The sequence below is a fragment of the Pelodiscus sinensis genome, chromosome 31 (genome assembly GCF_052426305.1).
Source record: "Pelodiscus sinensis isolate ZL-2025 chromosome 31, ASM5242630v1, whole genome shotgun sequence".
NCBI lineage: Eukaryota > Metazoa > Chordata > Testudines > Trionychidae > Pelodiscus > Pelodiscus sinensis.
Window position 1 is genome coordinate 2880337 of NC_143082.1, and position 23437 is coordinate 2903773.

At 55.2% G+C, this 23437-nt stretch overlaps 1 protein-coding gene across 4 annotated transcripts in view; it reads left to right on the forward strand.

Moving 5' to 3' along the window:
• The window catches only part of LOC102446028 (adhesion G protein-coupled receptor E3-like), a 70615-nt gene extending 47217 nt beyond the window's left edge, over nt 1-23398 (forward strand). For 3 of the 4 annotated variants that reach the window (XM_075902435.2, XM_075902436.2, XM_075902434.2), the window contains 12 exons: nt 9356-9460; nt 10172-10349; nt 11757-11876; nt 12540-12742; nt 13365-13535; nt 13701-13880; nt 14341-14630; nt 15219-15285; nt 16056-16147; nt 16410-16578; nt 16694-16801; nt 17199-23398. In XM_075902435.2, the coding sequence (XP_075758550.2) occupies nt 9356-9460; nt 10172-10349; nt 11757-11876; nt 12540-12742; nt 13365-13535; nt 13701-13880; nt 14341-14630; nt 15219-15285; nt 16056-16147; nt 16410-16578; nt 16694-16801; nt 17199-17204 (1689 nt within the window). In that variant the 3' untranslated portion in view covers nt 17205-23398. The remainder of the gene's footprint in view (nt 1-9355; nt 9461-10171; nt 10350-11756; nt 11877-12539; nt 12743-13364; nt 13536-13700; nt 13881-14340; nt 14631-15218; nt 15286-16055; nt 16148-16409; nt 16579-16693; nt 16802-17198) is intronic. The other variant, XM_089774750.1, reaches the window with a different exon arrangement.
• The last annotated feature ends 39 nt before the right edge of the window (nt 23399-23437 follow it).

Sequence of the window (23437 nt, forward strand, 5' to 3'; positions counted from 1 at the left end):
GCGTTAGTTAGGTAGTTAGTTATCTGTTTAAAAAAAATTTTTTTTAAGTTTGACGTAGTTAGTTAAGGCTACTGTTATTTCTAGTTTTATCTACTGTTTTAAACCCAGGATATTCAAAATGCCCGGTTCACCGGGTTTTAAGAAATGTTCTTTGTGCAAAGACCCCATGCCAGCGTCCGATGGCCACGACGCATGCATACGCTGCTTGGGGGAGTCCCATGTGCCGAGCAAATGTGCTCACTGTTCCAAATTAACGGCCAGGGGACGTAGGGACAGAGACATGAGGCTGAAGCTCATCCTATTTGATAAGGCTCTGCAGCCTTCTGAAATGCCTCAAGGAGATCCCTCTATGGAGCGCAAGAGGAGGTCTTCACCGCAGAGCGGGTCGACTCAAAAGAAGGGGAAAAAAGTCTCCCCGGCACGATCCCTGACCGCGGCCCCTCTATCTAAGATCAGTGAGGGTGACCAGCAGGGTACCTCCGGAACAGGTTATCAGCCCGCGAAACAAAAATCACACAGGCATAAGTCTGTGGGGCGTTCCTCTTCCGGCATCGTCGACCGCCGTTAAGGCGGGGAAGAAATCGGCACCGCCGACTCAAGGGCGGCAGTCTATGAGAGTGCCTGACCCTACAACCTCGGCACCGATGGTGCAGAAGCACGGGAGGCACGATACGGCACCGCAGCCGGCACCGCTTCAACCAGCGGCACCGACAGAGCAGGCGGCACCAGGGCACCGAATGCCCATGGTACCTGATACGGCGCCGAGTGGCAGTCACACTATGGTGCCGGGATCGGCACCGCAAATTATAAAGAAAACAAGCACGGTACCGGTGGACCATCGCAGCTCGGTTCTACCTAAGGCACCGATAGCAGAGTTAGCCTCCCCAGCTTCATAGGCGCGGCACTCCCCAATACTGGTCTTAGACAATGAGGATCAGGTCTTCAAGCGTTCCTCCGCTGACGAGCCCTGCGCCATGCCTTCGGCCGTACCTAGAAAAGCTCAAAGGAAGTCAGTTCCTAGAAGAGCATCTCCTTCTCCATCACCGATTTTTTTGCCGGCACCATCTCCCTCACCCCCGCGATACCGTTCTCCAAGGGGGCCTCGTTATCATCACAGCTCGCGTTCTCCACACCGCCACTCGAGGCCGCATTACACTTATGTTTACAGGCACCCCATACAACATTTTGGGATGCATACTTCTAGGTCTCGCTCACCAACTTGTTCACCCTCGAGATCTTATGGCAGCAGATACAGTACTGCCTATTCATCCAGGAGACCATCTCCCGACGGCTCCTATCTACATGGAGAGAGAGACTATTCTTCTCATCACTACACAAGCTCTCGTTCTCCTCCTCACTCCTGTAGTTGCCATGTCTTGCAGCATAGACACCAATCCCCGGTGGGTTCATTAAGGCAGGCAGTCCCATCGCCAAACATTCCGGCGGTTGCTCCTTCGCCTCCCCCTCAGATGTCCGAACCTGAGGAGGGTCAAATTTCAGATGAGGATGTTCCTCCGTGCACAGTATCTCCAGCTGACATTTCTTCATCCTCTCTGGACGAGGCTGTGTTTCAAGGAGACAGTTCACCCCCTGACGACGGTCGAGAATTCCAAGATCTTTTTAAACGGGTGGCGCACACGCAGAACGTTCAGATGACGGATGTGCACACCAAACAATACAAGTTGCTGAAGAACTTACACCCGAGACAACAGTCAAGAGCAGCACTCCCAATTGACGAGGCTATTCTCGAACCGGCCTCGGAGATCTGGCACACCCCGGCCTCCACCCCACCTACGTCAAAGCGAATTCCCAGCCGAATTCCCTAGTAGAAGATGTAGCCCTTAATCGTGCCAAGAGTCCACAGGTAAAGAATGCGGCAGTGGAAAAAGAGGCCAAAAAACTGGACATCTTCGGGAGGAAGGTTTATTCTTCGTCTACCCTCCTTCTTCACATTGCCAATTACGTGGCACTTCTGTCCAACCACGGGCTTGATAACATTGCCAAGTTGGCAGGGCTTGCCCAGAATGCCTCTGAAGAGGATAAAGCCATACTCCGCACCGTGGTACAGGAGGGGTATGCTTGCTCCAGGGCCAGTCTGCAGATAGCCATGGATGTTGCGTACATGGCAGCGAGATCAATAGCCACCGCAATATCCATGCGTAGAGCATCATGGTTGGCTGCTACTGGGGCCCCTAGAGATTTGCAGGCGAAATTCAAAGACCTGCCCTTTGACAAATTGAAATTATTTGCAGACAAAACTGATGAGGTGCTGCACACTGGAAAAGACTCACGTATGACCCTTCGTACACTTGGCATGTATGTACCACCGTTCCGTCGCCAGAGATACTTCCAGTATCAGAGGCGATATGACTTTCAATTTCAAAGGCAACAACCTCGTCCCTTTGATCACAATCGATCCAAACAAAGACCCCAACGTAGACGCCCTCAGCCATCTAGGGCGACCAACGTACCACACACTAAACAAAAGGTTTGACTCCTCTGTCGAGGGCGCAGTCATACCAATCATCGTCGCCATCACTACCAAGACCACACCCATCTTCCATCATCGCCTTCAGCCTTATTACAATCGTTGGGCCGAAATAACCACCGACAAATGGGTATTGGAAATAGTAACATCAGGTTTCACCATCCCCTTTGCTTCTATACCCTCCACCCATCCACCAACCCCGTCCCTTTTCAGGGACCTCTCTCACGACACTCTTTTGCGACAGGAGGCTCTACGCCTGCTGGCCATCGGAGCCATAGAAAAAGTCCCGAAAGAGTTCAGAGGGAAAGGTTTTTATTTCCATTACTTTCTGACGGAAAAGAAGACAGGAGGATGGAGACCGATTCTAGATCTGCACCATCTCAACCGTTATCTGCAGAAAAGGCATTTCAAGATGGTGACTTTAGCCACAATAATTCCATCTCTTAATCACAACGATTGGTTTGCGGCCCTCGACTTGCAAGACGCGTATTTTCACATTACAATCCACCCGGGGCACAGACGCTTTCTACGCTTCGTAATAAACAACGACCATTACCAATACAGGATCCTCCCCTTTGGCATGGCGGCAGCTCCCAGAGTTTTCTCAAAGACTCTAGCGGTAGTGGCGGCATATCTACAGCGCCAGCACGTCCTCATAGTCCCTTATTTAGACGATTGCCTCATAAAGGCCCCAACGCATCAAGAGACCATGCAGATGATCTCGTTAGCCAGAAGCACGTTCGATTTTCTCCGCTTGATAATAAACGAACAGAAGTCGACCACCGCTCCGACACAAAATATAAAGTTCATCGGTGCAAAATATAAAGTTCATCGAGCGTCCGCTCAGGGCGAATTGCTCAAATCCGGGGCTCCTTACAGCCCCCAGACTGGTGACCTCTCCAAACAGGCCACAAACCAGTCCCACAAAACGCTTCAGCTGCCTGCCTGAAGCCTCACAAGCAAAACCCCTCCGACACCCCAGCCATATCCGTGCCCCGGATGGCCCCGGGCCTCATACACAGGTGGGGGGGTCCTAGCACCCAATACCACCTACCCCGAACAAGTCCTGTCCGGTTCCAAGAAACCAGCCACAGATCCCTGGTCAATTTACCCTCTGGATCTTACCCACAAATCACGCTGGGCCAATCCTTAAGAATCTAAAACTAAAGGTTTATTATCACAAGAAAGAAAAGCATGAGAGTCAGGTTGTTAAAGAATAGTACGTTACATGCACCGAATCTCCCAGTCCTTGATGCAGGCTCTAGCAGAGATGTTACAGCTGCTGGTTTAAAAGTTCTTGTTGCACATCCTAGCATCAGGATGGGTTCACAGGTCTTCCTGGCTCTTCGATCCCTGCAGTGCTGCCTCTGGGATGAAGTGCTGAGCTGAGAACCAAATGGCATTGACCACATGGCCTCTTTATACCTCCTTCCTGGCCTCTTCTAGTATGTAGCAGGTCACCTGGACAGAGGCCAATCTCTGTGTTCCCTGCTGGCTGCTCTCAGGTGACAGCCCCCATTCTTTAGGTGTGTCCTCGGCCCATTAAATGCCATTGTCCCACAGGGCCTGGCTAATCAGCCTGTCCATAGCAATGCTTAACCACATTCAGGGAAATATTCAGCTTCCACGCAGATTACAGATTCCTACCTACACACACAGACATTATACACTCACATAAATAGCATACACAGGATCAGCAAACAATAAGCTCCCACATGGCTCCCTTTTATACCATTTTCTGGGACCAACACCCCCACCTAGGGGTGCAGCAGCGACCTGGCTGCTTCCCTCCAATTCGGTAATGTGACAATATCGCTGCGAATGTTAACAATGAAAGTTGTATTTCTATTGGCGATTACCTCGGCACGCAGAGTCAGCGAACTAGGAGCATTAATGGCAAGTCCTTCTTACACATCCTTTTCAAAGGACACGGTGATATTGCGCCAGCATCCAGCGTTCATCCCCAAGGTCAATACCTCTTTTCATATCAATGAGCCTATAGTTTTAACTGCCTTTTATCCCAAGCCTCATTCTTCTCCATCAGAGGCCTTGCTTCACACGCTCGACGTGCGATGAGCTCTCGCCTTTTACATAGAAAGAACCCGTTCATGGAGACGTATGGACAGGCTGCTTGTATCCATAGCACAACGTTCCAAAGGCAATCCTCTTTTGAGTCAACGTATAGCTAGACTGATTACCGATTGCATCTCGACATACCATTCACTCAAACGAAGGCCTCTCATTTCTCAACCTATTGCTCATTCCACTAGAGCAGTGGCCACCTCCACTGCCTTTGCCCGAGGCGTCCCTCTCAGCGACATTTAAAGAAGCACTTCTTTTGTTCATCATTATGCTATAGTGCGGCGCTGGGCCCCGGACGCAGCAGTAGTGTTTGCAGTTCTAGCCTCTGCACAAGATCATTGACCCGGTGCGCACCTTGACTACTGCTTTGTAGTCACCTAGAGTGGAGCACCCACGGGGACCACTCGAAGAAGAAGGGGAAGTTACTCACCTGGTGTAGTAAGGATCGTTCTTCAACATGTGTCCCCGTGGGTGCTCCACGTCCCGCCCTCCTCCCCGCTCCGGGTCTGTCTCCTTATCTTGTTACAGATTCTGGACGGTGACAGGAACTGGCGAAGGGGCTGGACTGCGTGACTGGAGAAATGGCGCGCGGAACCTGCCGCGCATGCGCGGTCCGGCCGACTACAGCTATGAAAAGCCTCTGATAAGCAGCGGCGGGATGAGCCCAACACCTAGAGTGGAGCACCCACGGGGACACATCTTGAAGAACGATCGTTACTACACCAGGTGAGTAACTTCCCCTTCCTGAGCGGGAGCGTCAAAGTATTTGCGCAAGAAGCACTGAATTCTTAAATTAGAACGTCAGTGCTCTTGCGCAAATTCAAGCGGCCAGTGTAGACAGCTGGCAAGTTTTTGCGCTCTTGCCAGTCTAGACGCACCCAATGAGAATGGGAGATGAACAAATTAAAGAAAAAATTATTTATCAGAATGTAAACCACAAAAACTGTAATTTATATCTGTCTGTAGTTAGTAAAATAAGTAATACAGGAAATGATAAATATCCTAAGAGGTGAATTATTTACAGTGGTGTGGCGAGGGGCAGCAGGGGGGGCAGTTGCCCCTGAATGCCATGCTAGGGGGCCACCAATTTAGTCCCTCTCTGTTCCTCTTGTCATCCCTCAGCTTGCCTGCTCCTCCTTCTCCACCCTGTGCCACTTGCTGGAGCTTCCTCCCCGTCTCTCTGCCCTCAGCCCAACCTTCTCCATCTCTGTTGGCGGGTTAGTGCATGCAGGGGCCCAGCCCCAAACTGGAGGGGGTGGGAGAAGACATGGTACAAGCTCTCCCCACTTCTCCCAGGGTTGGGCTCAGCTGTGCTCAAGGTTCAGGGCCCTGCCCCATGGGGGGGATGCAAATTTTGCCTTTGCCCATGGGCATGTAACAGCTTCGCTATGCCTCTGCTTTCTATGCATTATATATATCATCAATAAAGACATTGAATAGAACCAGTCCCAGAACTGATCTCTACGGGATCTCACTCAATATTCCCCTCCACTTTACTGTGAACCACTGATAGCTATGGTTATCCAACCAGTTATGCACCCACTTTATAGCAGCTCCATCTAAGTTTAATTTCCCTAGTTTGTTTATGAGAAGGTCACACAAGACAGTATCAAAAGCCTTACTTAAGTCAAGGTACACCATATCTATTGCTTCCCCCATCCACAAGGCTTGTTATTCTATCAAAGAAGGCTATCTTGTTGGCTTGACACAACTGACAAAAGAGGGAAAGGAGAGTAACAAAATACACACCCTGCACTTCAGAAAAGCAGACTTTGATTCCCTCAGAGAACTGATGGGCAGGATTTCCTGGGATGCTAACATGAAGGGGAAAGGAGTCCAGGAGAGCTAGCAGTATTTTAAAGAAGCCTTATTAAAGGCACAGGAAGAAACCATGCCGATGCGCAGTAAGAAAAGCAAATATAGTAGGCGATCAGATTGGCTTATCATGCGATGCTGGTGCACTGCCTTCTGGGAGCCGGAGTTCAGGTGCCTGGTTTCCCCCTTTTAGTTGACAAGCCAGGGTCCCTGGTCAGACTACATCTCCCATGAGTCCTTATGGCCTGGGCCTCCCATAATGCTCTACCTCCTGCCCCCAAGCTGCAGTGCATCATAGGAAATGTAGTGCAACCAGGGAATCCACCCCCCACATGAAAGATTCCACAACCCAGAGCCTATGGACTCCAACAGAGAGGACCTTACACATCCATGTCCTACGGCTCACATGTCAATACTTCTTACCTCATATCTCTGGAAGCCATGTCAGAATATATACCAACAACACTGCCTGCATGTTTTATATAAACAAACAAGGTGGGCCAGGATCCCATCCATGCCTTATGCACGGAAGCTAACACCCTGTGGAACTGGTGTCTTACCCACCCCATCTCCATAAGCACATGCCACCTCCCCGGTGCCCAAACACCACCGCCAATGTGCTAAGCAGAGCCCTACCATGGGACCACAAATGGCAGATCAATTATTTAGTCCTTGCAACAATGAGGATATCCCCAGATAGACCTCTTTGCCACCAGAGCAAACAAAAAGTGCCGCCTTCATTGTTCCAGGGTGGACATGGGAAAAGTCTCACTGGGAGATGCCCTCATTCTCCAGTGGGATCATCACCTACTCTATGTGCATCCTGCAATTCCCCTCCTCAACAGAACAATTATCAACATGTGGAGGGACAGAGCAAGGATCATCCTCATAGCCCCTTGCTGGCCTTAGCAACTGTGGTTTCCATTCCTGAACAGAATGGCCTTATGTTGCCCAAGCACTCTCCCACGGAACCTGAGGATCCTTTTCCAACTGGGAACCCAAGTTCTACACCCACAGTTTCATACACTGCACCTGAAAGCTTGGTACCTGGATGATTCTCAGGGATAGAGCTACAGTGCTCAGCCCAGGTACAAAATGTGCCCCTCCACAGCAGAGCCTCTTCAACGCACAAGACATATAGGGACAAATTATCCCATTTTGTTCACTGGGTTACTCCCCGCAACATGACTCCAGAGACAGCCCCACTACCTGCAATACTGGGCTACTTACTGCACCTTAAACAATCCCATCTCTCCATCAACTCAATTAAGATACTCTAGTTGCCATCGCAGCATTCCATATGAGTATTGATGACACCATAGTCTTTGCACATCCCATGACCAAATGCTTCCTAAAAGGCCTACAAGTGTTATATCCTGACATAGGTACCCCGCGGACACTGTGGAACCGACACTTGGTGCTAAACACACTCACAACACCTCCATTTGAACCTATAGCCACATGCTCACCTATTCACCTATCCCTAAAAACAGCATTTCTTGTGGCAATAACATTAGCCTGTCAAGTAGGAGAGATGGCTGCCTTAATGGCAGATCTGCCATACACTACCTTCTTTAAGGATAAGATCTCTCTACGGACCCATCCCAAATATCTACCCAAGGCACGCTCCCCATTCCACATCAATCAAACTATTCACTTACCTGCATTCTTTCCCAAACCTCATGCCTTCGAAGCACTTAATGCATGCCCCTGATGTATGTCGGTCACTTTTCTTCTACCTCTGTAGAACAAGGCTCTTCAGGGTGTCCCCTAAACTCTTGGTTTCCATCTCAGAAAGCAGAGAGACACCAGATAGCATCCCAAAGACTGTCCCACTGGATCTCAGACTGCGTCAGAATGGATTATCACCTAAATCACTTACCACCACCATCTACTTCAAGACAGCCCATTCCACCAGGGCAGTAGTCATATCGGTCGCTTACCTGCGCAAGGCCCCTGTCAAAGACACATGTGCTGCTGCTACATGGACATCAGACCAAACCTTTGCTAAACATTTCACACCATCCGATGGCATCTTCACCCCAGCAGGGTGACAATGTCTCACCTGCTTGATCCGAAATTCCTACCTCCATAGGACATATTGCTTTGCAGTCACCTCCTGTGGAGCACCCCCAGGGATGTCTCTTGAAGAAGAAGAGGAGGTTACTCACCTTTGGCAGTAACTGACATTCTTCAAGATGAATGTCCCTGGAGGTGCTCCACTACCCTCCCTTCCTCCCCTCTACTTTGGACCTACTTTCTCTATAAAGCCGAAGGAACTGAGGGGAGGCTGGCCACACATGCACAGTCGTGCTGAGCATCACCCGCGCACCTCACATGCCATGCACAGATGCTAGGAAGGATCTGGTCTGTGGTGCTGAGTTGCACCAACACCTCCTGTGGCGCACTCCCAAGGATGCTCATCTTGAAGAACATCAGTTACTGTCAAAGGTGAGTAACCTCCACTTATCACCTTATCTTCTAGGTGCTTACAAATTCTGAAACTTCAATAGCTTTGCTAGTAATGGGACCTCAAATATACAGTCCTGATGTCTTCCTGCAGGAGAGCACTGAATCCGCAGAGCATGTACTCTGATTTCTTCTGCCGATTTTCATGCCTTTTCTTTCACATACTCACCTCCATGTGTCTCTAAATCTTCATTCACTTCCTCTTTCCTCTCCCCCGGGAGCGCTACGTCATCTGCACAAGGCAAGTGCCAGGGTGTCGCTCTCTGGCTGCTTTCTGCAGTGCTGAGCCCTGATGTATCCCAGCTGCTCCTAGACACTGTCCCTTTCTCCGCGTCAGCCTCTGGCTGTGGGAACAGCACCATGGCACATGTGCTGGGCGAGTCTGAGAGCAAAGCTTTAGTCACACAACAGGGGTGACAGACTCAGGCCCCTGCATGAGCCAAACTGCGGTGTGGGTCCCCTCCAGCACAGAACTCACCCTCTGCCTGGGTCTCTCCGCAGGGAGAGCTGCGCGGCAGCAACAGCGGATTCTGCTCTTTCCTCAATTCGACCTTAAGGATTTTGATGTCTGCGTGTGGAGAGGGAAATGTGACATTATCCCTGGAGGTGAGAGACTCCGCCCCTTGGCTGCGCTCTGCCGGCTAATGCCCCTGTGTGCGCCCCAGAGTCCTGTGTGCTGCTGGGCCGGTTTAGGGGTTTCCTGGGGTGAGAGAGACACTGAGACACTCTTCAGAATAGATCTGTGCCCGTTACTGCTAGGAGGTAGGAGTGGGAGGGGACAAGCACATGCCCTCTAGTGGTATGTATGTACGTTTGTGCGTACATGCTCTCTTGTGGCATGAGTGAACATTTGTTTATCCACCCACATATACCCTCTAGTGTTCAGAGCTGCTGTTGTGCATCAGAGGTGCTATACTGCTAACTGACAGTGGGGATTCCCCTTCAGCCCATCAGTCAGTGGGTTTTCAGGCACCAGGATCTGGGCCCTATTCTCGCTCTGCAGTCAATTTCTGAGCGGCTGCAGGGTGCAGTGTAAGGACGACCCAGGCAGCAGGGGGCTTGTGCCCGGGCATGGAGGGTGGGGGAGCGGGGCTGAAGAAGGAATGACCAAGGGTTCTAACTCCATTTGGCTTCAGATCCTAGTGGGGCCCCAAATCAGCCTCCAGGTGCCCCTTTGTAAAGGGCTCCCCCTCTGAGAGCACTGCAGCCTCTGAGCTGGGACAGGCTGTGACACCCGATGCTCCTGGGAACCCACGGGACATGGCACCTGAACCCTCGCACTCCTCACTCCCAGGGCCTTTCCTTTCCTGTCCCCAGGAAACCACTCGCTCTTTCAACTCCTTCCTGAACCGCACCTCCCTCGGGTCCAGCATTGGTGAGGAGCAGGTGGCGTCGGCAGTGACCGTCCTGCTGCAGAGCGTGGAACTGGTTGCGCTGGCCGCTGCGCTCCGGTCTCCGGGGCAGACGACACAGAACATGAGCACAGAGTCTATAGGTGAGAGGGGACGTGTGGCTCTCAGCGCCACCTGTTGGTTGCTGTGAGCTACGGGGATATACCTGGTGCCCCAAATCCCCGGGAAGGTAGGAACCGATGTGGCTTTGTGGGTGGGCGCCTGTGTTCAGTACAGACCCAGAAGAGAATGGCCCCTGGCCAGGACAGAGAACCTGGCCCCATCTATGCATCCAGGAGAGAGAGAAGGTGTTTATTAATGACCTGGATGAGGGGATGGATTGCACCTTCAGCAAGTTCGCAACAACTCTAAGCTAGGGGGAGAGGTAGAGACGCTGGAGGATTGGGACAGGGTCCAGAGTGACCTGATCAAATTGGAGGATTGGGCCAAAACAAATCTCATGAGATTCAACAAGGAGAAGTGCAGAGTCCTGCAGTTGGGATGGAAGAATCCCAAGCATAGCTACAGGCTGAGGATCGACTGGGGATTCCAGTGGATGAGAATCTGGATACGAGTCAGCACTGCGCCCTTATAGCCAAGAAGGCTAACAGCATATTGGGGTGCATTAGGAGGAGCACTGCCAGCAGATCAAGGGAAATGATTATTCCCCTTTATTTGGCACTGGAGAGACCGCATCTGGAATATTGTGTCCAATTCAGGATACCTTCCCCCATTACAGAAAGGATGTTGAAAGCAACAAAAATGATGAGGGGGCTAAATCACATGACTTATGTGGAGAGGCTGAGAGATTTAGGCTTATTTAGTCTACAGAAGAGCAAAGTGAGGGAGGATTTGATAGCAGCATTCAGCCACTTGAAGGGGGGTTCCAAAGAGGATGGAGAGAGGCTGTTGTCAGGGGTGACAGATGGCAGAACGAGGAGCAATGGGCTCAAGTTGCAGTGGGGGAGATCTAGGTTGGATATTAGGAAAAACTGTTTCCCTAGGAGGGTGGGAAGCCCTGGGCTGGGTTCCCTAGGGAGGCAGTGGAATTGCCATTCCTAGAGGTTTTTAAGTCTCGGCTTGACACAGCCCTGGCCGGGATAATTTAGTTGGAATTGGTCCTGCTTTGGGCAGAGGGTTGAATTTTATGGCCTCCTGAGGTCTCTTCTAACCTTAAGATTCTATGATTTGGCATCCCACCGCTAGGGGCTGCCATGCCGAGTCAGGCACCTCCCCTCAAACCCACGACTCCCCCTGCTGGGAAGGCAGCAGCCCCCAGTAGACACGGGCGGAGTGGGGGGAGGAGATACAGAGGATTGATCAATGGAACTTTGGAGGGAAAAGTTCCCAACTCCCCCCACATTGTAGAATAGCCATGAACCCTCCACATCCAAGTGGAGTGGGCGTGGGGTGGATCCGGCCCAGGAAGGACGGATTCTCAGGGAAGTGGCTTCACAATGATGGACTCTGTCATTTCCCAACCTCTCCCCTCACCACCCGGTCTCTTGCAGTTATGGAGACGCGGGTGATCACAGGGAACTGCAGCCAGCACAGCGAGGTCTTCCGGCTGAGTGCTGACGGGGAGACGATGGAAGTGCACTGCACTACGGTCACCCACGCAGCCACACAAGGTACCAGCCTGCGATGGAGATACTCAGGAGCCAAACTGAGGCCCAGCGTGGTTCCCAGGCACTGAACCCCAAGGGCTCCCCCATTCCTCCCTCCCTCCCCATGTTTCCCCAGGCCAGGGCCCTGGCCTCTGTCTCTAGCACTGGAGTGTTGCTGGCTGAGCCTGTGCTTCTCATGCTGTGGGGCATGGAGTGAGCCTTCGTTCCTGGGTGTCCCACCTCGAGCCCAAGCAGAGAGGGGTGGGGGGCGTAGAGGGGAGATGACTCAGGAGAGGGTCTCTGGTATGAAGAGAGCCTGGTGACTGGAAGGGGCAGAGATACCCAGTCTAGCCAGACCCCCACATGGAGATAACTGGTATCCTCAGCTCCATTTTCAGGGCCGCTAATCCTCCAGCCCCAAGGGAAGCTCGTCTCTGGCCAGCCCCTCTCTGGGGCCTACTGAGAAAAACCACATCTTCATCTTGGCTTCCTACAGCTAGACGCTGCCACCCGGGGGCATTCCTGAGGGCTCTGAGGGAGGAGCTAGTGTGGTCCAGTGGCTAAATTGAAGGAGTTGTGGCCAGGGCTCCTGGGTCCCATTCCCAGCTCTGCCTCAGACTCCCTGTGACCTCTGGGCAGCTGCCCGTCATCTCCAATTCCATAACAGGAGATTGTCTCCTCTCCCAGGGCACTTGGGGGCTGCTGCTCTTATTGCCTACTCCTCCCTGCACTCCACCATCAATGCGAGACTTCCCAGCTCGGGCTGTCTGTCGGCTGGGCGGATGCTGGAGAAGAGTCACCTCGGCTCCAGGGTGGTGAGTGGAGCTGTCAGAGACAGGGGACACATTTGCCTCTCCAGACCTGCAAACTTCACCCTGCGTCATCAACAGGTGCGTGGAGGGAAATCCCCTCGCTCTGCTCCATGTTGGGGCCTCCACAGGGGCATAGAGAAGGCTCCATCTCCTGCTGGGCATTGGGATGGTGCTGCCTTTCTGCCTCCCAATGGCTGGAGAAACTGAAGCCTCCTTATTCCTGAGGGGCTGGAGCTGTTTGACTGGAGGAAGATACCAGGGGTCGCACGGTGGCCGTGCAAAGTGCCCTGGGGGAACCGCACCGCTTGGCTCACCCTGAGGCGGAATAAAGCCTCTTTCTAGAGCCAGTGGGCTCAGGGCAGTGGGGTGAAACTCTTCGGCACGGTAGCGAAGTGGTTAGTGCGCCCATGTGCACGCCGCACCGCCCTCTGCTGAAGGCAGCCAGAGCTGCTCAGCCTTGTGCCACACGCCTTCCACAGCTCACGGCTGGCAAGGATTTCCCTTTGGCTCCTGGAGCAGGGCCTGTGCTCTGGGAGTGGCAGGAGCTGCATTCTCTCACCCTGGTCACTGCAAGGGGCGCAGGAGGTACTGGGGGCCATGTGGGGAGAGCCGTGGAGCTGAAGGTGGCTCGGGTATGAGACACGTGATCACAGAAACCACTGTCTGTGCTCCCGTAAGGAGGGTTCTCTCGTGTTTCCAGCCCAGAAAGGAGCAGGAAGTGGCTCTCTGCGTCTACTGGAAATTTGAGGCTGGCAAAGGGAGCTGGTCTCTAGACGGGTGCACCACCCTGCACGTGAACAGCACCCACACGACCTGCAGCTGCGACCATCTCTCCAGCTTCGCCATCCTAATGGCTCCCAGTGCAGTGACGGTATCTCCCCTTGAGACTCGGCTCCCCGGGCTGGACCCCGAACTCCGCGCTCAGCCTGAGCTTGGCAAAGCTGCCCGGGGAGAGACGGAGGCTTTGTGGGGAAAAGGCTGAGTGGGACCCAAGGGCTGGGCTGGCTAATGGGGATTCTCCTTTGCTGTGTTACAGGAGAGTCGCCCACTGACCATCCTCACCTACGTGGGCCTGAGCCTCTCCCTGCTGTGCCTCCTCCTCGCCATCCTCACCTTCCTCCTGTGCCGCTCCCTCTGGAACGTCAGCACCGCCCTCCACCTGCAGCTCTGCCTCTGCCTCTTCCTGGCCGACCTGCTCTTCCTCAGCAGCCAGGGGGTACGGCCCCATTCCCCCCAATCAGCCCCTCCGCTCGCAGCAGGGCTGGGGTGTGCAGCTGTGAACCCCCGGGGCTCCCTGGGTTCTGGGTGTGCAGGACACAGGCGGGATTCCGGGGGGACGTTCCCACTCCCTGTGAGGCTCCTTTACACTGGGCACAGGAGCCTCAGTCTCACTGTCTCCAGGAATTTGATCAGTCCTGTCCCTGTCGCCATCTCCCTGGACCGTGATTCCTCTCCTAGGTGACTTGCCCAGGGCTCACTCGGGGGATGTGTGGCAGAGTCAGGAACAGAACCTGGCTCCCCTGAGCCCTGCTCTGCTGCTCTAACCAATAATCTCTGCTGCCTTCCTGCATCCACAATGTGCAGCCCCCCCTCCCTAGACTGAGGAACCTGCCGGCTCTGCAGCGCTGTAACTGGCGAGCTGTGTTAACAAGAATCCTGGTGTGACCCCCATGCAGGTCTCCCCCATATCCAGCCGTTCCCGTTCCAGCTGCAGTGTCCCTGAGGTCTCTGTGGCCTGTGCGGTCATTGCCGGCCTCCTACACTACCTCTTCCTGGCCTGCTTCACCTGGATGTTCCTGGAGGGGCTGCACCTCTTCCTCACGGTCAGGAACCTGAAGGTGGTGAATTACACCAGTGCCAGCCGGTTCAAGAAGAGACACATGTACCCGTTTGGCTACGGATTCCCAGCCCTGATTGTGGCTATTTCTGCCGCAGTGAATCCTAAAGGCTACGGAACTTCCGAGCAGTAAGTGCAGCGCCCACCGCGAAGGGGAGCTGGGATGTGGCCTCCGTGTCTGTAGCCTGCATTGCCCTGCTCACCCTGCCTGAGGGCAGTCCCCCAGCAGCCTCCTCCAGCCCCAGGAACAGCAAGCTGCCCCAGCACAGTAGCTGAGTTTCCCTCCTGCCAGGCAGCTGCAACTCGCCCCAATGATGCTGCAAGAACAAGAAGCCAGCAAGGTCCCAGGCTGGGTTTGTGGCACTGGGAACAAACGTACCCTTCACTAGTGTAAATGTGTGTCACATCTCTTGCTTCCGTGCAATGAGGCCAATTTACATCCGCTGCCTAGCTGGCCCTCCATGGCTCCGACACTAGAACAGTCCCTTGCAGGTGGGAGAGGAGGGTTCGGCAGAAAGTGGGGGAGGTTGCAGTTGATGTGTGGAGAGGAAGCTGTTGGCCTGCAAGGGGGTCGCCATGTCACAGGCAGGCTGAGATCCTTTCCACTGGAGAGAACCACTTCTCTGTGATGCCCTCTCACTCTGCTGAGCAGTGATCACATTCCTGTCCCCATGCTCTCACGTGGGGGGTAATGCGCGTCTTCCTTCCTGCCTGTAGCTGCTGGCTCAGCCTGGACAGAGGCTTTCGCTGGAGTTTCCTTGGGCCAGTCTGTGCCATAATCCTGGTGGGTACCTCACAGAACCCCAGCCCCCTTCTCTCACCCCGGCAGCCCCACTGATTTCAGGAAGCAGGGAGGAGAAGGTGTTTCCATAAAACACAAGGAAAGACCCAGTTAAGACCCAGCTGGCTCATCCACTTTGGCCGGTCGCGGGATCCATCTCTGTGCCCTGTCCCCAGCCCACAGCCTTTACTTGGGCACAGCTGCCAGGGACGTCAGCAGGAGTTTGGCCAAGTGAAGGCAGAAAAAGTCTGGTCCAGTCTAGCTAATGGCCCAAGGAATAGGGAAGGGAGAGGGCTACCCTGTACTGTGGTTATTTGTGTGTGTGTAGGGGGAGGAAACAGCTGTCCCTACATATTTCTACCCAACCCCTGGGGAAGATTGGAGAATGGGTATGCAGGGAATTTTTTACAGCCTAAAATTGCAGAAAATATTCTAGAGGCAGGATCTGGACTCTCTGAGCCAAATCCTGCTCAGTTACACCAGTGTGAACCCTATTTACTCCACTGGAGTGGCTCCATATTGAACTCTGAGCAGAATCTGGCCTCTGTGATCCCATTGATCCATCTCAGCCCTGGCTCTGCCATCAGCTACGTGTGTAGGGAGAGACCGAGCGCTGCCGGGGACCTTACAGGAGAGGGGATGATTCCCCCAGGCCATGTCCCATCCCAGTTCTGCAGCATTCGGCTCGGTCCCCTGGGATCGTTCTCTGACTGAGCTGGACTGACCGGCCCCGGACGGGACATTTCACAGGAAACATTTCCCGCTGCCCACAGATAAATGTGACGTTCTTTGCCCTGACCCTGTGGATCCTGAGAAGCAGTCTGTCCTCCCTCAATGCGGATGTGTCCACCCTCAGAGGCCACAGGTGAGAAGGCATCGGAGCAGTCGTGGAGGGTCAGGTGTCTTGGTTTGGATGTTCCTGGGCATGGAGAGGGAGTGAGGGACTGCAGGAGAGGGGCAGCGTATCTAGGATCCATGGGAACGAGTCCCATTGTGTTCGCATTGACAGTAACCCCGTCCCACACAGGAAAGCAGGGCCGGTAGCTCCACCCCACTCTGGCCAGACCCTGCTGACCCCGATGCTCCCTACAGGATTGGTGTAACGGGCTCTCTCTGCCTTTCTCCAGACTAATGACCTTTAAAGCCATCGCCCAGCTCTTCATTCTGGGCTGCACCTGGTGCCTTGGTCTTCTCCATGTTGGCCCAGCAGCCATGCTCATGGCGTATTTATTCACCGTCATCAACAGCCTGCAGGGAGCCTTCATCTTCCTGGTGCACTGTCTCCTCAATCGCCAGGTAAGGCCTATGGCCCGTCAGCGCCCACCCAGCACCTTCACTAGCCCCACGGCAGCCATGTCTGATCTCGTCAGAGTTCCTTACGCGGTGCAGTGACCGTGTCCTTGACTCCCAGGTGAGAGAGGAGTACAGGAGATGGATCAGGGGATTCCGACCACCCAGCCGGAAATCTCAGACAGACGATCTCTCCATGTCGACTGTCCCCACCACCAGCACCATGGCGGTAAGAGATCCTCCGGGGTGCTCCTACACCCGCCTGCGACACCGTCCCCTCTAGCTTTGCTGTACGGGTGCTTTGCCCTGCGAGAGACCCGCGATTTGTTATGAGCCATCTGGGCACGTCCTTGGTCTCTCTCCAGGGGCGTCCTTCATCCTAGGCACAGCACAGAATGGCCTTTCCCATGCCCCCGTGTCCCCTTCCCTGGGCTCTCTGGAGAGCTCCCGGGGTCACTCGCTGGGGAGGCAGGTGCTGGCTCTGACAGTGTAATGATCTGAATATCTCCCAGGGAGCCTTGTGAGTGCAGACGATCCATCCCCTCGAGCAGTCAGCACCATGGAGAGTTTCCCAGGCCTTTGTGTGGCCTTGGAATTTCTCATCAGTTCCCTGCTTTTCTTGCCAGGTGTAACCCTGATTCCATGTGGTCGGCAGCAGCCAGGGCTGTGTTTAGCCTCAGGGTTCCAGAGCAAACCAGACCGGCTGGAGCCCCCTGCCAGTAATCAGAACATTTAAGACTAACCCACGTGCCTCCAAGAGGCAACACGTCCCCTCTTTGTCTGTGTGTAACAAAGGGAACTTTTAATAGAAAGGGAGGAAGAACGGAGCCTTAATCTGGAAACCCACCAAGAGACACCGACTCCAGATGTGGTGCGGGGCTGAAGCACCCACAGTGAAAAACTGGAGAGTGCCGAGCACTGACTGGCAGCCCCCTATCAGCTTACACCTACTACCCCCACATCACCTGCCTGCTGCCATCAGCTGTTTCCCCGTATTTGGGAGGCTTAGGGGAAAGTGAAGGAGTGGGGACTTGGTTTGCTAGGGAGAGGGGATGGACCTGGGCAGTGCAAGGGTGGAGCGGCTGCAGGTAGAAGCAGGGTGGGGCTTTGGGAGGAGGGGTAGAGTGGAGGTGAGAACCTTGAGCAGAGCTGGGGATCAAGCCCCCCCACTTTTAAAAGTTGGCACCTGTACTCACAACCATGAGTCGACAGCAAGGGACCATGCATAAGGCTGAGATTTTATCACAGATATTTTTAGTAAAAGTCATGGCTAGATCCTGGGCAATAAACAATTCACGGCAGGTGCAGGAGTGTTCCCCTCTGTTTGCCCCTCTGCCCATGCCTGGGCAGCTACAGGGTCCAACATTGGGTGGGCATCAGGGGGGCAAGGAGGTCGGGCGCTCCAGCCCCCAGGACAGGAAAGGTCAGAGAGGTCAATGGAAGTCCTGGATTCCGTGACCTTTGTGATCTATTCATTGCCTTAACCATGAGCAAACTCCCCGGCCAGACTACACTGGGCAGAGTCCTTTGCCTCAGTTTCTCCCCTTGTGTGAAAGTCCAGCTGCTTTAACCTGCCTTGGTCTTTCCCTCCACTACACTCCCCCACCCCACCCCACCCCACCGTTGCAGTCCCTGGTCAACAAAGGCCCAGAGTTCAGAGTGTTTGTGGGTGTTCACCTCCCAGTGGGAGATGGGGGTGGGAGATGGCTGCGACCGACCAGGCCGAGTCTGGGCACAGCTGAGGGCGTCCACTCAGGGCGAATTGCTCAAATCCGGGGCTCCTTACAGCCCCCAGACTGGTGACCTCTCCGAACAGGCCACAAACCAGTCCCACAGAGCGCTTCAGCTGCCTGCCTGAAGCCTCACGAGCAAAACCCCTCCGACACCCCAACAATATCCGTGCCTCAGATGGCCCCGGGCCTCATACACAGGTGGGGAGTCCTAGCACCCAATCCCACCTACCCCGAACAAGTTCTGTCCGGTTCCAAGAAACCAGCCACAGATCCCTGGTCAATTTACCCTTTGGACCTTACCCACAAATCACACTGGGCCAATCCTTTAGCATCTAACAACTAAAGGTTTATTATCACAAGAAAGAAAAGCATGAGAGTGAGGTTGCTAAAGAATCATATGTTACATGCATCGAATCTCCCAATCATCAATGCAGGCTCTAGCAGAGATGTTACAGCTGCTGGTTTAAAAGTCCTTGTTGCACATCCTAGAATCAGGATGGGTTCACAGGTCTTTCCGGCTCTTCGATCCCTGCAATGCTGCCTCTGGGATGAAGTGCTGAGCTGAGAACAAAAATGGAGACCACCACATGGCCTATTTATCCCTCCTTCCTGGTCTCTTCTTGGCTATAGCAGGTCACCTGGCCCATCTTATTCCTGTGTTGCCTGCTGGTAGCTCTTAGTTCTGAGTCACCACTCATTCTTTAGGTGTGTCCTTGGCCCATTGAGAGCTCTCGCTGATTAGCATGTCTATAGGCCGGGCCCTGCCCAATGCTCAGCCACATGCAGGGAAATATTCAGTATCCATACAAGTACATGCTTATAATTGCACACCCAGACATTATACAAACACATGAACAGCGTACATAGGATTAGCAGACAGTGAGCTTCTATTCAACACCTCACATGGCCCCCCTTTTATACCATTTTCTGGGGCCAACACCCCCACCTATGAGTGCAGCAGCGACCTGGCTGCTCCCCTCAAATTCCAGTAACGTGACAACGGCATTGAGAAATGCCATGCAAGTGAGGTGTTGTCTGCACTACCCCCCAGGTAGGTGTGACTACATCGCTCCGACCCGGGTGTGAGACTCCACACCCATGTGGAACGTTGCTTTACCGACCTAACCCTTGTGCCACCAGAAGAGCTTGTCACAGCCAGCCCTGGGGCAGCGGGAAGGTGGATTAACAACACCGATGGAAGAGGGTCTCCATGAGCGCGGCGCGGCGGTGCTGATGCTCTGTGTTAAGCGTGGACGCGCCCTGAGGCTCAGCCACCAGCCCTGGCCATCAGCGCTCTCAACTGTAGCGTTCGCTGTTCAGTTCTCCCAGTGGAGTCCAATCAGCTCTGCGTGAACCAGTGGAGAGGGAGCGGGTCCGATGGCACTGAGGACCTGCCAGGCAGAACCCAAGCAAACACCCTTCCCAGCCCCCCTTCTGTCTCTCACGGGGAGTCGGCGCCCCTGTGCGCTGGGTACTGAAGCAATTTCTCCAACGCCTCCAGCCCAAAGGCTCGCGTTGGAAAAGCGGCTCCCTCTGCTGAGTTCCTGGGCGGAGCGTGTGCAAGCGTCTGTTCCCCAGCTCAACACTGCGGCGGAGGGGAGCTCGGTCTGACCCCACTGACACAGCAGTGACGAAAGTGGAGCCTTGCGTGTCTGCAACACCAGGTGTAGCTATGGGTGGACCTGACACTTTGCATCCAGCCCCCCCCCTTCCCCCGCCAGCCTGCCCAGCACTTTAGCCAGGGCTAGAGCCTGCACTGGAGCATCGCCAGGCAGGCGGTGGAACAGGGCAAGCCCCTGCTCCCAGACCCCCCTCCGGGTGCATCTCTGGGTCCCCTGACCTGCATGGCCATTCTTCCCCCTCCCCTAGCCAGTTGCAGGGAGGTGGCCCCATCTCCTGTCCCACCCCTCCCTCTCTTGCCCACCCACCTGAATCTGGGGGCCCATCCAAGTGGGCTCTTCTGGTTACACCAGAGTATGGGGAGGCCCCAACACCTGCTGCCAGCGCCTGACCCCCACTACTCCCCCACAGTGCTCAGGGGAGAGGACCTGGAGGAAGAGGTGGGGTGGGGGTGGAGCTTCTGTGGAAGCAATTCACATGGATACCTCCCCCCAACCCAGCACAGCTGCCCCAGAAACCTCAGGGCCCTGCTGGCCGGGGTCAGGGGTCGCCTTTGGCTCCCCATGGGGCTCTGGGGCAGGGCTCTGGGAAGGGCCCAAAGCCCAGGGCAGAGACCAGGCTCCTCCCCATCCCTGACCAGAGTCCCCACTTCAGCCCCAGGCCTGGGCTCATCCCACCTCCTGCCCCTGACGTTGGGGGTGGGTCCCAGGGCCCCGAAGCTGCTCCTATGCCGATGGGAGCCTGGGCTCTGCCTGGGGCAGCACGTGGCCCAAGCAGCACCCTCCCTGGAGCTGCTGCTACCCCAGCCCCGGGGGCACTAGCGTGGGAGGGGTGCAGCTGGGAGCCGCCTTGCGGCAGGGCTGGGCTGGGACCCAAGTGGGATGTCATTGGATTCAAACACGAACGTACAAAACTGTGTTGCAACCCGTCGTGTTTGCACCAAGCTGGCGTAACGTGGGCCAGATGCGATGTCTGGCGGAAGCGGATGACTTGCTGGCACAGTCCTGGCCCGGAGATGGTGGCAAGCAGCCCATGAGCAACAGCCTCTTCCAGGAACCAGCCAGACACAGAGGCGGCAACGCTGCCTCCAGAACGGACTCTGATTAGACTAATAAAGCCGAGAAAACTCACCGGCTGCTTGTAACAGCTCCCCCCCCCAAGAGTGTGACCCCTGTGCAGCAGTGAACAGTGGGGCCTGCCCCACCGTGTGGCGAGAGAAACTACCCGGGAACAGGAGGGCTCAGTAATTTCTCAGCATCTGCTCCCCGTCCCCTCAAATGCCCCCTGGAGCCACTGGCACAAGCTCACTATTATCTGTCTAGCGGGGGCAGCAGCGCTCGCCCTGCCCCGAAAACCCGTCACCAGCCAACCTGAACTCAGCGCTTGCAAGCGGCTCCTGAACGTGCCTGTTTGCAGCCCGCTGTGGCCACGTGGGACTGAATTGTCTCCCTCGGAATCCCTGGGGTGCCCCGTGACCAGCGGCGCTCAAAGGTCACAGCCCCGCACCCCCATCTGACAACACCGGTTAGTGCATGACTCCAGGAGGCGGGAGTGCGGCCTGAGGCTGCCAGAGCCCTGCTGCTCCGACGGGGCCCAAGGGCTTCATCCCCAGGCAGGGGGCCTGTGACCTGAGCCCAGGGTCCGGCTTTGGCCCCAGCCAATTGATCGCCAACCCCGGTGACGCTGGAGAACTGCTGCACGATACAGCCCAGCCCTGCCGCGAGCCTGCAGCCAGTATCCGGGACCACACCCCGCCCCGGGCGCTGCTCGGAGGCACCACTGCCCCTCTCGCAAGCCCTGAGGCTGATGTGAACTCGTCTGGCCATGAGCAAAACTGCCCCAGAGTGGGTGGGGCAGTGACCTGAGCCTCCGTGTCTTCCCACGCCCTGCGAAAGGCTGACATGTCCCTTTAACACTCTCCCACGCAGCCCACCCACAGCCCCTGTCCTCCAGCCCCCGAGTGCCTGCCTGGGAGTTCGCCTCCCACCCACAGGGGAGGAGCATGGAGCAAGGCCTGCGCTGCTGCGGCTGCCACCCCGGCTCCTAGTGCCTGCTGTTCCCGCGTGCTGCTTTGCTGCTGTTCCTCAGTCACCGTTCCCATCCCTGCGCTGTCCCCTGCTCCCCTGCTGCTGGCCCTGCGCTGTCGCCTCCTTCTGCCACCTGTCTGCTACGGGGACCTCTGTGAGTTGGTCTCTTGAGGGTCGACCCAGGTCCCAGGGATTTCACCTTCCAGTGGGGGAACCTCACTGCCAGTGCAGGCGAGGCAGCCTCTTCTGCAGAAACGCCGTCCCACCACAGATCTAAGCAGCACTTAGGGGGCTCAGTCTTTAAACCTGCCTTGCCTGGCCCTGCCTTGCCTGACCTGTCCTTCCCTGCCTGGCCCTGCCTTGCTTTGTCCTGCCTGTCCTGTCCTTCTCTGCCTGGCCCTGCCTTGCCCGGCCCTGCCTGACCTGTCCTTCCCTGCCTGGCCCTGCCTGGCCTTGCCCTGCCTGGCCCTGTCCTGCCCTTCCCTGGCCTTTGCCCCTTCCTCCGCCCCACTGGGCTGTTTCCTGTGAAGCCCCTGCTTAGTGCGCTCAGTGCAGCTGCCACAGCCTGTCAGTCGTGCAGGCCACGCGCATTTCCGCTGCCCTTTCCGCCCACGCGTGGATAAGATCGTTGCAGTCCTGTTGGAAAGGGACAAGCTGGGTGAGCCAGAGGCGGGTGAAGTTGGCAAGTTTCTTTGTTGCAGATTCTCCTTCCTCCTCCAACCCAACCCTTGGAGCGAGCAGCAGAGCAAGCAGAGGAGCCCGCGCTGGCGTGTAAATACACTGCTCTGTTACAGCCCCCGCCCTGCCTTGGCCACGTGAGTGCCCAGCCGATGACTAGCAGTGGCCACGCGGGGAGTATTATTAGACCCATCCTGTTTACTGGCTGCGGCACTTTTCGCTGAAGCATGCAGCTTTTACAGCACCACTTCCCTTCCTCAGCAGCTTACGTGCGGGGTGGGGAGAATTTATGACCCTGAAGATGGGGGTCTAAGTGGCTGGGGAAGGGAGAAGGGAGATTACTCCACCTTACACACTGGGGCTGCATTATACAACTACACTTCTTGTGCAGCTGCTCACTGATCTGACCTGAGCAACAGGGCGACGGGGAGCAAGCCACAGGGCAGCGCCTGCCCCGCGTTACCCCGATTACCGTGGTAGCGATTACCGAGCCTTTATTCAATGTGGGCCCCAGCGAGTCCCTCGCACGCTGATGGGATTGTGACCCAGGAGCAGCCCAAACGGATCCCTTGGGCACGCGGCTCTGTCTGCGGGAGGCCTAGGCCGGGCAGGTGCATCAGTGGAAATATGCTCTGGGTCTGAGGCCTTTTCCCCAGCTCATCGCTAGCTGTCAGGGGAGAGCTGGTTCAGACCTTGAGCCCATCGCTGTTAACCAATTACACACACAATATCACACAACTGCAGCCGGGGGGCTCTCTCTCTCTCTCTCACACACACACACACACACACACACACACACACACACAC